Consider the following 14709-nt stretch of genomic DNA (forward strand, 5'->3'; position numbering starts at 1 on the left):
TAGGGGTCATCTGAGTAGAAGCAACACACGAGCAAAGATATGGAGACATAAGAGGGCAGTATGGATTAAATGTTGGGCCGATGATTTAGATAGAGTTGAAAATTAACCATGTTTGCAGAAATAGTAGGCATAGAGGTTGGATGTAGGGCAGAAGTACAAGACCAGGTGGTTCAGGGTCTGGGTGTGGCAGCAGAACAATTAGTCTAAGAATCTGGGTTTTGGAGAATACCATCCTGGCTTTAAAACTCATGCCATCTACGGGCAACACATTGTCATTCCCAACCCACACTTTGGGAGGTGACTTTCTTGCGGGAAGCTGTTGGAGGCCTCACATTCACAAAACAGGTGCTCTTCTCATGGGCTGACCTCACTGCCTATTACCTGATCTTCTCCAGTCACTGGTTCATGACTCAATGGGGAAATTATCAGCAAGGTCAAGTCTGATCTGGTTTCCTTAAGACATACAGTCAGTTGACCCCATATTATAGATGAATCCTTTCAAGACTTCACTTTTTTTTTTTTTTTTTGAAAGAGAGAGAGAGAGAGAGAGCAGGAGAGTGCAAGTGAGGGAGGAGCACAGGGAGAAGGAGAGAGAATCTCAAGCAGATTCCATGCCCAGCACAGAGCCTGATGTGGGGCTGGGTCTCATGACTGTGAGATCATGACTGGAGCCAAGATCAAGAGTTGGATGCTTAACTGACTGAGCCACCCAGGCACCCCAAGACTTCACTTTTTAATGTCAGAGACGCAAAAAATTCAGTAAGTGGAAGGCTGGATTGCAAGACAGTAGTTGCAATAGAAAGTGGAAGGCTGAATTGCAATAAGCAATATTTGTTGTTTTTGTCTTATTAGAATCCTTCCAAGCTTTACTTTGGTAAGCACTTACTTAGCAAATCCCCTTAACATCTGTTTAGACCAGAAAGGGCCTTCTGGAAAGTCTTTGGCTTTACAGCTTACGCTGATGTCACACTAGACCCAAGATTTTCATTGTATTTGCTATGAATGAGACTTCTGAACACATTGCCTGACGTGGGCCCACCAGCGATTAGTTAATGTTTTCTTTCAACAACGTTGCCAAGTGCTTACACACACCTGAGATATCTTACACACATCTAAGATATCTTCTTTATTTTTTATTTTATCCCCTTCTTTTTTTTTTATTTTTTAAAATGTTTTCCTGAAAATATGAAAATTGCCAAGATCATGGCCTATCACTCCAACAGCATGTAAATCTTAAAAACAAAGACATTCAGGGTCACCTGGCCTGAGTGGCTCAGTTGGTTAAGCATCCCACAATCTCACAGTTTGTGAGTTTGAGCCCTGTGTTGGGCTTTGTTCTGACAGTGTGCAGCCTGCTTGGGATTCTCTGTCTCCCTCTCTCTCTGCCCCTCCACTGCTTGTGCTCTCTCTCACTCTCTAAATAAATAAACAAACAAACAAATAAATAAATACATAAAACTTATAAACAAAGAACAAAAACATTCAGATACATACCTACTGAGTGATGACTTAACTCATGAAGTTTAATATTGATAAAATACTATTATCAACTTATAGTCCATATTCAGTTTTCATCGATTGTCCCAATATCATCCTTTATGGGAACTTTCTCCCCTAATCTAAGATTCTATCATGTCCCATTACTCTGAAACATTTCCTCAGTCTTTATATTAATATTTTTTATTAATAAAGAAACATGAATACAGAGCCCAAATAATATAAGTAATGAGGCATGTCAGAGAGTGCATATTTAATTATCATTTTTATTTTATTTTATTTTATTTTTTTTATTTTATTTTATTATGTTTTAAACGTTTATTTATTTTTGAGACAGGGAGAGACAGAGCATGAACGGGGGAGGGTCAGACAGAAAGGGAGACACAGAATCCGAAACAGGCTGCAGGCCCTGAGCTGTCAGCACAGAGCCTGATGTGGGGCTCAAACTCACAGACCGCAAGATCATGACCTGAGCCGAAGTCGGCCACTTAACTGACTGAGCCACCCAGGTGCCCCTATCATTTTTATCTTATAAGAGGCCTTTGCAATAGTCTATGTAAGAGATTATAAGGAAGTTAAACCAACTAAAGAGACATCGCTTTCAGAAGACGCACACAGAGGACTCTATTAATTTTGTGTGGGAGATAGGTGAGGAGGATAGGTCTGTGATCACTTCAAGGTTTCTAACATGGTAGTCAGCACAGACAGGGTGCCAAGCATTGCTGGAGAGAATATTGTGAGGAACTGCACTGAAGGGGAAGATGGTCAATAACTTTTGGATATGGTGAGTGTAAGTTGCCTCAGGAGTGACCAAGGAGAGTTATGTAGTAGTAAGTTGTATCCTGTCCCAGTGTGGCTGGGCCCTGCCCAGTTAGAGCCCTGAAAGTCTGCATCCTGGAAATCTCATTCCTAAGGAAAATGGGACAGTTTTTTGCCCTATAATAAGTAGGCCATTAGTAACATGAGCTTGGAGCCCAGAGAGTGAAGTTAGTGGTAGAAGGGCACACACCCATGTAAAGGTGACTGTTTGGAACTTTGAGAGGGATTGAGACAACCCAAGAAGAAAAACCAGATGAGAACGCCTAAGAGGCTCTACTGGAAGCTGAGACCCAGAGTGTTTCTCTTTCTCAGCCAGCAATTTCCTAGGTCAGCAATCATAAAACAAGCATTGATTAACTTACTGTGTATTTCAAATTACTTTTTGCACCACTGTGAGCTGTTCATAAATTTGCTTAGGAACAGAAATGAAATCAAATTTATTATCCAACGAGATGGTTATTATCACCCCTTCAGTCTGTGACTTCTTTACTAGACTCATTATTAAGTTGGGAGATTTAACTTCTTTTTAGTGTTACTCCTTTTTCATTCAATTCTTTACAACCACTTTCCATAGTGGCTTGTGATCATTACTTTTCAATTTTGGGTTTCCCAATAGCCTTTTCTACAATATGGTCCATTTTCTGCATCATGAAATTCAGTAGAGTGGAACATTGGTTAAATAAAATAAATTTAAAAGTTTGTTAAGCTCTGTATCTATAAAAATGATAGAAACTATGCTCTTTTCTATTATTTTCCAAAAATAATGGGTATAGTTGGATCTTACTTGATCTACAGATTTACTGTAGTAACGCATTAAACACAGTGTTATCATCTAATTGTTATTTGGTCCTCATTGGGTCAAAATGTTTTAATTCAGTAAGTTAGATATAAATGATTATTTTGGTTCAAGGTCTTAATGACAGATCTAATAGGGCCTGAGAGGTCATCTATCCCATCCAAGGCTCTTCCTGTCTTTGCTTTCATACTTAGCCTTTTTGAAGATAGCAAGTTAAACTTGACACATTTATATAATATTATAAATGTTATGCTTCCATGGCAGTTTCTTATACTGATCTTATTTGATTCCTACAGCCACCCAGCTGCCCTACTTTTTATTGAGATTTTACCCAGAACTTCAATATATAGATGATAAAAGTTGAACTTCTCTGCTTCAAGCTGAGGTGAGAGTTTGGGAGCACCACTCATACAGGTATTCTTTGTTTTGTTTTGATTGTCTTTTGCCACTAAGCAGCAGCCTCAGCTGCAGTACTGCACCAAACCAACTTGCTTTCTTCAAACTATTTCCTTGCTCGCCAAAGCTCTCACATATGCGATTCAATAAGAATTAAATAATGAATTGCTAACATCTATTGAACATTTACCCTTTGCCAGACGTGTTTGTTGTTAAGTGAATTATCTTGTTTAATTATCATAGCCATCCCCGGAAGAAGAGAAGACTGAGGCTTGGAAAGTTTAAATAACTTAGCGCAAGAACACATAGCTAGCTGGCAGGTGGTGAATTTTATTCCATTATCTACTACTCTTAGTGGATAAACTAATCTGTTTTCCAGTGCAGACACCTTTCATTTCTAAGCAATGTAGCTAGCCATGTTTGAAAACACCTCGTGCTTTAAGTTCTAGGAGCATCTGTTATACGTTTGCTTTTGCCTACATAACAGCACAGCTGGCTAAATAGATGATGAAAGACACATAATGGGAGGTGAAAGTAAGAAGTGCTGTTCGCTATTTGAAAATTTGTATCCAGAGTAACACATTCCTTCTGAAAATGTATTATCAAGGCTAAACATATTAATTATTCAGATGTCATCTCGGATGTGGTACTTGTCAAAAACAGAAAGCTGTTTTCCCAAAACACCTCATCTTAATGTGCCTAACATCAGAAGCTGTTCATGTTCATTCTAGATTACTGCAGTGCTTCACTTTGGGACTTTTCTATTAAATATACATTGCCTTAGATGAGTTATTCATTGTCTTAAAATTTCTGAGGACTGAGATACTGATTTATTTCATGTTCCAATATGTTGCAGTATAGATAACATTGAACCTGGTCTTTCCTTTCATTAATTTTTAATTTTTAATTTTTTTAAGTTTATTTATTTTGAGAGCAAGAGGGCACCAGTGGGGGAGGAACAGAGACAGAGGGAGGGAGAGAGAATCCTAAGCAGGCTCCACACTGTCAGTGCAGAGCCTGATGTGGGGCTCTAACTCATGAACCATGAGATGATAACCTGAGCCAAAATGAAGAGTCAGATGCTTAACTGATTGAGCCACCCAGGCACCCTTCATTAATTTTTTAAAAAGTAATCTCGGGGCGCCTGGGTGGCTCAGTCGGTTGGGTGTCTGACTTTGGATCAGGTCATGATCTCACAGTTCGTGAGTTTGAGCCCCGTGTTGGGCTCTGTGCTGACAGCTCAGAGCCTGGGGCCTGCTTCAGATTCTGTCTCTCCCTCTCTCTCTGCCCTTCCCCTGCTCACACTGTGTCTCTCTGTCTCTTGAAAATAAATAAACATTAAAAAATTAAAAAAAAAAGTAATCTCTACCCAATGTGAGGCTAGAACTTAAAACCTCAAGATCAAGAGTCACATGCTCTACCCACAGCCAGCCAGGCCCTCCGTTAGTATTTTTTTCTTGTGGAATTTATGAAGGATTACTTCCTCTCTCCCTCTCTTTTTCTTTTCTTTTCTTTTCTTTTCTTTTTTTTTTTTTTTTTGTGAAGGTCTCTCTCTTTCTCTCCTTCTCCCTGTCTCAAAACATTCATTATTGTATTTTCTTTTCAAAGAATTATTCTTCGATTTAACACACAATAGCTTGGGGCTATTTATTTACATTCATGACCAACATTTCTCACAAAATAGGGCAGACAGCTCTTCCTTCTGAGATACAGGTGTGTTTATGGAAGCCCCAAAGAAATTCCATATGAATCCATATAGGGCACAACCTGTCTTAACTTGTCTGTCATCCTGTCTCATTTCCTCCCATCTTGGGGCAGACCTGGGAATTCCTAGTCTTCCTGACCCTCTTCTCTTGCTCCTCCCCTTCCTGTACTATGACAACGATTCTCTTAGTTCATCCTGCTCTTTCCATTCCTGTTGCAGATCAAGGCCAAGAGAAATCAAGTCCAAAAAAATGTATCATTTATCCCTTGGTAGGACTAATCAGGTTAGAACTGTGTACAGAAACATTGCTTTGGGTGCAAATATTTCTTTTCTTTTCTTTTCTTTTCTTTTCTTTTCTTTTCTTTTCAGAGAGAGTGAGAGAGACGGGGGAGAGACAGCATGAGCACAAGTGCACACATGGGGAAGGGGTAGAGAGAGAGGGAGAGACAGAGAGAGACAGAGAGAGACAGAGAGAGAGAATCCCAAGCAGGCTCCATGCTCAGCGTGGAGCCTGACCAGGGTCTCTATCTGAACTGAAATCAAGAGTGTGAGGCTTAACCCACTGAGCCACCCAGGCACCCCTGGGTACAAATATGTCTAATCCAAGCCTGTATTAGCCTTTAAAATTAGATTCCTCACAGGTCATTGGCCATTCAGATCTTTATCCTAGCTTTAGAACTGACAGTATCTTTACTACTCAGATTCCTAAATTGTTGTGAATCTAATTCTTTTAATGTCTTCTAGGAAAGGAAATTATTGCTTTCATCAACAACTCATGTCAAAGTTTAATGGTTCTTAATGGTTCTTCTACTTCAGTCAGAGATAATTATTTTCATGAAACACTTGGATCTTCATTCCAATATATGCATATGTAAGAGTCTCTGTTATAGGCTGTCTGCCTTGGCTACACCCTGAGGATCTTTTTTTTTTTTTTTTTTTTTTTTAATATTGCACAAATGCTTTGGATGCTACTAAATAAGAATTCTAGGAAACACAAGGCAGATAATAAATATGAAAATATTGAGGGAAGTACTGTTCCAAGTACCAAATGAAAATCAACCAAGAAGCTAAGTTTCTAAGATTGGGAGGTGGGTGATGGAGGAAGGTAATGAACTACTTAACAAGAGGACAAAATGGGGAAACAATAGGGCCAGAGAGAAGGAAATAAAAATTTCTTCTCTACTCTCTTAGGATCTCTGGCTGGGCCTGAGAATTAAACTGACTTAAGACAAATTAACAGGAGAAAAGCATACAAGTTTAATTAGAATTTTACATGTATGAAAATCTTCACAAGAAAATGACCCAGAGATGTGCCCAGAGCAAAAAGTTTATATATATACCTTTTAGATAAAGAAATAATACATTTGAAAAGAGATGATAAGACAAAGGAGGTTTGGGCTAGAGGCAATAAATTATGGGGAAGTGACTAGGAGATGTAGGGGGTGGTGGGGGTGGGGAGTGAAGAGATTAGTGGAAGATAAAGGTTAAGATTTTAGTAAGATTACAGTAAGATTTTAATAAATTTAGTAAGTAAAGATTTTAGTAAATTTATCTGTACAGATCCATCTCAGTGTCAATTCCCAATTTCTGGTGATATGGATGTTCTTTTATTTCTGCTACAGGAAGAGGGCACCTTTCTCATGGGAAATTTTATGGGCTATTTTTAGAGAGGAAAGGGGAGGTCAGAGAGCCCTTCTTGCATCTGCTACTTCTCAAGTGCCTTCAGCTCAAAATAGTCAATATGCCAAAGTGGCATATTTGGGGTGGCATGTCCTGAATTCCTTCAGGAGATGTCTGTGTGAAAGTCAGAGGGTATTCTGAATATCTATTTTTAAGTACCAAAGAACCCCAAAACTTAGTGTCTTTATACAATAATAGTCATTTATTACTTGTCCCAGTTTCTGTGGGTCAAAATCTGAAATGATTTGACTGAGGTGTTCTGGCTTGGGTCTGTCATGAGGTCACAGTCAACTGATGGCTGGGACTGGTGTCATCTGGAAGACTCTTCACTCACATGCCTGACACTGTGTTGGGAAAGATTCTGAGTCTGGAACAGCTGAAGCTCCTCAGACATCTCTGTCTACCTCAGTATGGTCTCTGCTTTGTCTCTCAGGCAGCTTCAGGGTATGAGAATTCTTATGTGGTGGTTCAGGGCTCTAGACCATGCATCCTGAGAGAGAGAGCCAGGAGGAAGCTGTATCACCTCTTCTAACTTGCCTCAGAAGTCACATAGCATCCCTGCCAACAAGAGTATTCTACTACACACATTCTATTTGTTAAGAGTCATAAGGCCAAGCCATGTTTGAGCAAAGGGGAATTAGACCCCATCATTGGTGAAAGGATTGTCAAAGAATTGGCAGACATGTTAAAGCAATCAGAGAAACCTAGGCCAGAAATAAAAACTTGGGAGTCATCAGAATATAAATCATTAAAGAAGTGTGAGTAATTGAAGATAGGGGTATGATGAGATGGAAGGAAGAGAGAGAGAGAAAGAGAAAAAGAACAGAACGAGAAGGAAGGGAAGCCAGGTCTGAGCCTTTAAAAATGTCCAACATGTAAAGATTATTTGGCAGAAAAGAATGAGAAGCTCTGATCAGAGAGACTGGACAACCAGTGGAAGAATGCAATATCACAATAGCAGGGACAACAGAATGGCTTCAAAGAGGATCTACAACGAATGCTACTGACAGACAATATACATCTGATTTAGGGAACCACTTGCACTGGGAACCAATTGCACATTTAAATGCTCATGAAAGCGATCCGGTAGAGAATGAGGAACTGAAGATGAGGAGAGAGAATTCTGTCTGGAACCTCAAAGATAAACAAATTATCCCCTTAATGCCTCAATTGTTCTATCTAGGTCTCTGAGCTAGTGCTGGAGCACCTAAAGTCGGGAAGAAGATATTGATGTGGGGTGCCAACTTCAAGAAAAGCAGAGGACAGAATTCCTTCATGATCCTCTCTCCTTTAAATTTTCTGTAAATGAGATCTAGTGATTAACCAGATTGACACTGGATTTATTTTCCAAGACAACCTCGTGAGTGGTGGTGTGCATTCTTCTATTAGGTGGTACAGAAAGTCTGGTTGTTTTTTGTGATGTTAGCCACCATTGATGATCACTGACTTGATCTGTTGATTCATTAAAGATTGCAAAATGGTGATATTTGAATTCAATATTGTTCCTTCTTTCTACTGGTAGTCCTATAAGGAGAAACTTGTTCATCAAATATTTGCTTATTCTGAGGGACAGCGTGTATAGGAAGCACAGGAGTAATGATTAATTCTTTGCTCTCTTTATCAGTTTTCAAACTTAATGCAGTGGTTCACTAGCATCCTCCAAAAGTGATCATTACAGGACAGTGTATGTATGCTATGCTCCACAGAATCTTTCAGAGGCTGCATGGCAAGGAAGGGTAGGAATTGGGCAAGTTCTGTGTCCTCACCCCAATTTACTCAGTGCAGCTTTTATGTTTTCCATATTGAGCATCGGTGATCCTTTACTGGAAAAGAAATGCTTGCATGGCTTAAAGAAAAAGGATTGAAAATAATTGATCTGAAAGATAAATTTTATACCTAGAACATTATAGGCTCAATAAATGTTTGTTGAATGATGAATGATGAACAAATGAATGAATTAAAAAACAATGAATGACTAGATTTTCAGAAATGAGGGTTAGAAATGAGTATCTAGTTCTTTCCAGCCATGGCCTTTGTTCACAGAAAGATAGGCCTCAGGGAAAGGTTATGTGAATAACAGGGATTTGTCTTGCTTTTTTTCCTACTTTCCAGTAATCCAGAGACGGCCAGACAGCAGGTGTGTGAGAGAACAGGGAGAGAGAGGATAGAAAGAGAGACGAGAAGGACACCTGGTGTTAAGTCTCTGACTTCCGCTCTGGTCATGGTTTCACAGTTTGGTTCATCAGCTTGAACTCCCCTTCAGGTGATCTCGAGCCCTGCTTTGCGTGAGCCCCACTTGTCTCTCTCTGTCTCTCTCTGCCTTTCCTAGGATTCTCTCTGTCTCTCTACCCCTCGCTCCCCACTCTCCTGCACCCACTCTCTCCCTCAGAAAGAAAGAAAGAAAGAAAGAAAGAAAGAAAGAAAGAAAGAAAAGAAGAGAGGAGGGAGGGAATAAGTGAAGTAAAGGGTAGTCTTTTTATCTACTAGTCATCCTCTTTCATTTTGCTTAGTTCCCCAAGGACAGTCTGAAGACCAGGCAGTCACCAGAAACTCCCCTTTCTTAGTCTCATCACAGCTAGCTCAGTCCCTCCACCTTTGAGTTATTCTGTTCTTGATGCCCCTTGGAAACTTGGGTTGCTGTTAGTCTGGAGAACTTTGCCACCCCTCTGGCAGGTCCTTACAAATCCTTTAAACACAAGCTACAAGTGCTTCCCCATGACCGGGGGATCACAGGAACCAAGGGACTCCAGGAACTGTCTCAATCATTGATGTCCTACTTGATGATGTCCTTCAACCACAATTAGCTTTTAAGTTCTTTTCTTTCAGGTAACCCAGCTAGCCTGCTACATACTTTTTTTTGTTTTGTTTTGTTTTTATTTTAATTCTAATTAGTTAACATACAGTGTAATATTAGTTTCAGGTGCACAATATAGTAATTCAATTCCATACGTCACCCAGTGTTCACCACAAGTGCACTCCTTAATCCCCATCACCTATTTTGCCCATCCACACCCCTCCCTTCTGGTAAAGAATAGTTTATTCCTTATAATTAAGAGTCTGTTTCTTGATTTGTCTCGTTCACTCTCTTTTTTTTTTCCTATTTGCTTCTTTGTTTTGTTTCTTTTTAAAAAAAAATTTTAAAGTTTATTTATTTTGAAAGATAGAATGAATAGGGGAGGGGCAGAGAAAGAGGGAGAGAGAATCCCAAGCGGGCTCTGCGCTGTCAGCACAGAACCTGACCCAGGGCTCAAATACACAAACTGCAAGATCATGACCTGAGCCAAAACCAAGAGTCGCTGAACTGACTGAACAACCCAGGTGCCCCTGTTTGTTTTGTTTCTTAAATTCCACATATGAGTGAAATCATATGGTATTTGTCTTTCTCTGACTTACTTTGCTTAGTATTATACTCTCTAGCTCCATCCATGTTTTTGCAAATGGCAAGATTTCATTCTTTTTTATGGCTGAATAACATTCCATTGTATATATATATACCACATCTTCTTTATCCATCAATCAACACTTGGGCTGCCTCTATATCTTGACTATTGTAAATAATGTTGTTATAAAGTTAGGAGGGGCACGTATCCCTTTGAGTGTTTTTGTATGCTTTGGGTAAATACCCAGTAATGCAGTTGCTGGATCGTAGGGTAGTTCTATTTTTAACCTTTTGAGGAAACTCCATACTGTTTTCCAGAGTGGCTGCACCAGTTTGAAATCCCAACAACAGTGCACAGGGTTCCTTTTTCTCTGCATTCTCACCAACACTTGTTATTTCTCGTATTGTTGATTTTAGCCATTCTGACAAGTGTGAGATCCTGCTACATACTTACATAATCCGTGATGTTTTGTTAACCATAAAGGAAAATATTGAAAAATCCTGGGAGCCTTTCATTCCAAAAATTAACAAAAGGGAATGTGATCTTCCTAATAACATTTCTCTGTCCTAATTTTATTCAAGGTGACTGTATAATTTAAATTCTATTGTAATGAGAGTGGTGAGTTACCTGCAGATAATCAATACTATCTATATACTTTAACTTTCTCTTTTCTTTAAGGCTATTTTTCTGGTTCTTTCACTTACAGGTATACACATTTTCCAACTTCAGTAGAAGCTTTTCTTCTCTTTAGACAAAAAGTACATAATTTTCCTTAAAGTTAATACTAATATGGAATTCAAACCCATTCATATGATAATTTACATCATTCAAGTTTATGGCTGTAATTGAGAATCTTACATTATTTGATCTAAGGAAAATCAAAATGAATACAGCTACGGTCAGTTCAAAGTGGGTTTTCATCTCATGCAACACCAAAACCAAATGGGGTAATTTAATATTGCCTAATGTGATATTCAGTATTCATGGAGTACTCACAGTTTCCTCAGATGAAGTTAATATTCTCTTTAAAGGAGAAACATGAATAAAGAAACCACCACGGATGCTATTGCATATCAATTTTAACATCTGGAAATTCTTACCATATGTGAACTGCTTTTCATTGATTGATTGATTCATTCTGTAATCATTTGTAGAGTGCCTATTAGGCGCTGTGTTAGGCTCTGAGAATACTACAAATGAAAACAAAACAAGAGGGGCACCTGGGTGGCTCAGTTGGTTGACCATCTGACTTTGTCTCAGGTCAAGATCTCATGGTTCATGAATTTGAGCCCCATGTCAGGCTCTGTGCAGACAGAGCCTGTCTCAGAGCCTGGAGCTTACTTTGGATTCTGTGTCTCCCTCTCTCTCTGCCCCTCCTCCACTCACGCTCTGTCTCTCTTTCTCTTTCTCTCTCTCTCTCTCAGAAATAAATAGCCATTAAAAAAAATTTAAAAAGAAAACAAAACAAGAAATGTTTGGTCCCTTACTGATTTTTTGACTGGCAAAGAAATGGGGAAAGAGATCTATAGAAGTGACTCAGCAATTAAAATGATGAAATAGTGCAAAACATGCTATGATTGAGGTAAATCTAGGGTGAGGGGAGCAAATGGAAATGAGGGGTGAGATTTAGGAAAACTTCCTAGAGCAACTGAATCTGAAAAATAGTAAGAGTCAGGCAAAGGGAGATAGCAAGGACATTCCAGACAGAGATGGCAGGAAATGCAAAGATCTTTTTGCAGAAGGGAGAAGGAACATCCTGTGGTCCCAGAATTGCAAGGGGTTTAGTATGATTGAAGATTTGAATGAGAGATGGAGAGTGGTAAGAGATGAGGCTAGAGAGGTAAGTAGATACCATATCATAAAAGGCCTGTAGGCAATTGTGATGAGTTAAGTAATAGTTCCCTGGAATTCATGTCAACCTGGAATCTCAGAATGCTGGGTCTTTGCAGATGTTAAGGATCTTAAGAGATGGAATCATCCTGGATATAGGGTAGGCTCTAAATCCCGTGACTGTTTTCATTGTAAGAAGGGGGGGGACTCAGAGAGACACATGAAAAGGAGGCCATGAGAAGATGGAGGCAAAGTTTGGAGTGATGCAGTTCAAGCCAAGGAATGTCAGAGATTGCCAGGAGTCACCAGATTCTAGAAAAAAGTAAGGAAGGATTCTTCCCTAGAGATTTCAGAGGGAGCATGGTCCTGCTAACATCTTGCTTTTGGACTTCAAGCCTCCAGAACTGTGAAAAGTAAACTTCTGTTGTTTTAAGCCACCAAATTTGTGGTAATTTTTTTAATAGTCATATTCTGACGTTTTGAACTTTATTTATGCCTCAGACATTTTTTCCAATCATTTAAGATTTACTTCAATAAACATTGTCCTGTATTTTGTGGATAGCATTTTAAAATCAGAAGCAATTTTACAAATTTCCATATATGACCGATGGCAAACAAAGGACAAAAAATTCAAGCTTTATTAACAATTCTAAGTAGAAGAGAACACACTTAAGAACTTCCCTGGTTAACATAAGCATTTAGCAAATAAATTATCTTGAATGAAAAAGTAGGAAATCTTTTAATAAAAAAAAAATCAACACGCAACATGGATAGACCTAGAGGGTACTAGGTCAAGTGAAGTAAGTTAGACAAGTAAGTAAGTAAGTGAGTAAGACAAGTAAGTAAGAAAGACAATACGGTATTATTGCACTTATATGTGGAACCTGAAAAGCAAAACAAACAACAAACAAAGCAGAAACAGACCCATAAATGCAGAGAACAAACTGGTGGCTGTCAGAGGGGAGAGGGTGGGGGGATGGGAAAAAAATAGGTGAAAGGGACTGGGAGACACAGGTTTCCAGGTACAGAATGAGTCGGTCACGGGACAAAAGGTACAGCAGAGGGAATAGTCTGTGGCACTCTAATAGTGCTGCATGGTGACAGGTGGCAGCTACATCTGTGGTGAGCATAGCATAACATATAGAGCTGTCCAACCACTATGTTGTATCCCTGAAACTATTATAACACTGTGTCAACTCTACTTCAATTAAAAGAAATCAAGGATAGAAGGAAGAAAATTTTCCAGACGGCAGCTTATACTTTCGTCACAATTTGTATCACTTATATTATACATCGTTAAATAAATACTCATGTTATATTTACAAAATAGAGAGATAAGAGGAAAAAACCCAAGTATCAGGGTCTTTCATTTGTTGTCCTTCTTCCAATTTTCTGGATCCATTAGTTGATACACCAACTAAGAATGTGATTCTAGTTAACTACAGTTGAAAGCTTATCAATTAAGTCATCAATAGTGTAAACAAGAAGTTGAATGTCCGATTATTCCTTCATTCTGTGATCACTGTGTTTTCGGAGGATGACATCTACATCTTTGCTGACTACTCGGTCGGCAACCTGTATGGATGTATGCCAAGGTATGATGTCATCTTTCATGCCGTGGAGCAATCGTATAGAGCAGTTCACAGGAATAGGGCTATGTAACAAGCAGTGGTGTTCAGCTTCTTTAATGAAACTGTACTGAATGTCAAAAACTCCTTTTTCACTGTATGTTGATGGCATGGTCCACACACCTTTCATCTCTATTTCCTTTTTCACCTCAACAGGGAGCTGATTAAACTGTGTCACTAGGTCATCTACAGCTGTAGCTATACCAACAAGAGCAATGACCTTTTGTGGCCTTGCGATTGCAGCATGAAGCATAAGCCATCGACCAAGGCTAGATCCAACAAGTATCTGTGGTCCTTCAGCTAAGTCATCAATTATAGAAAGAACATCTTTTCTCCATTTTCCCACTGTGCATTCTTGTAAGTTACCATCCGAATTTCGAACTCCTGAGTAATCAAACCTTATATAGGCATGACCTAGAGATTTGCAAAACTCTCCAATCGCCAAAGCTTTTGTACCATTCATGTTAGAAATAGAGCCAGGGGTGAAGATAATTCCTGGACTTTTCCTTTTAGCTTCTTATAAGCCAGGTTTGAAAGGTCTGGTCGACTAAGAAAAGAGACTGATGACTTTGGTCTGCAAGCTGGGACCCACCGTGGCGTCCACTCCGACTTCCTTGCAAGTAACGTGCTGAGGCCATGGTGGAAGCCTAAGAAGACAGCCTCTCTGCCCCACCTCTGATGAGGTACCCAAGAGCCCAGGGCAGCCATGCCTGCCCCTGCCATCTTCCCAGAGGCCCTTCAAATTAGTGGTAATTTTGTACAGAAGCCCTGGGAAACTAAGAAGGTCATATTAAGTTTGAAGTGATATATAGATATCTACAAGTCAGATGTCAGTCTTGACATATCCTATGAAAAGATTTAAGTAAAAAAGTGACATTATAAAATTGGTACTTTATTTTTTTAATTTTTTTAACGTTTATTCATTTTTGAGAAATAGAAACAGAGCATGAGCAGGGAAGGCACAGAGAGAGAGGAAGA

The 14709-nt window shown here is 39.2% G+C and overlaps 1 protein-coding gene across 1 annotated transcript; it reads right to left on the bottom strand.

The window, feature by feature from the left end:
* Positions 1-13531: 13531 nt before the first annotated feature.
* LOC121015670 (palmitoyl-protein thioesterase ABHD10, mitochondrial-like) lies at positions 13532-14454 on the bottom strand. The gene is given in 2 exon segments (XM_040452807.1): positions 13532-14232; positions 14235-14454. Coding segments are annotated over 2 exon segments (849 nt in total). The 3' UTR covers positions 13532-13603.
* Positions 14455-14709: the final 255 nt, after the last annotated feature.

This window comes from Herpailurus yagouaroundi, unplaced genomic scaffold (assembly GCF_014898765.1).
Source record: "Herpailurus yagouaroundi ecotype Mexico unplaced genomic scaffold, PumYag 29, whole genome shotgun sequence".
Lineage (NCBI taxonomy): Eukaryota > Metazoa > Chordata > Mammalia > Carnivora > Felidae > Herpailurus > Herpailurus yagouaroundi.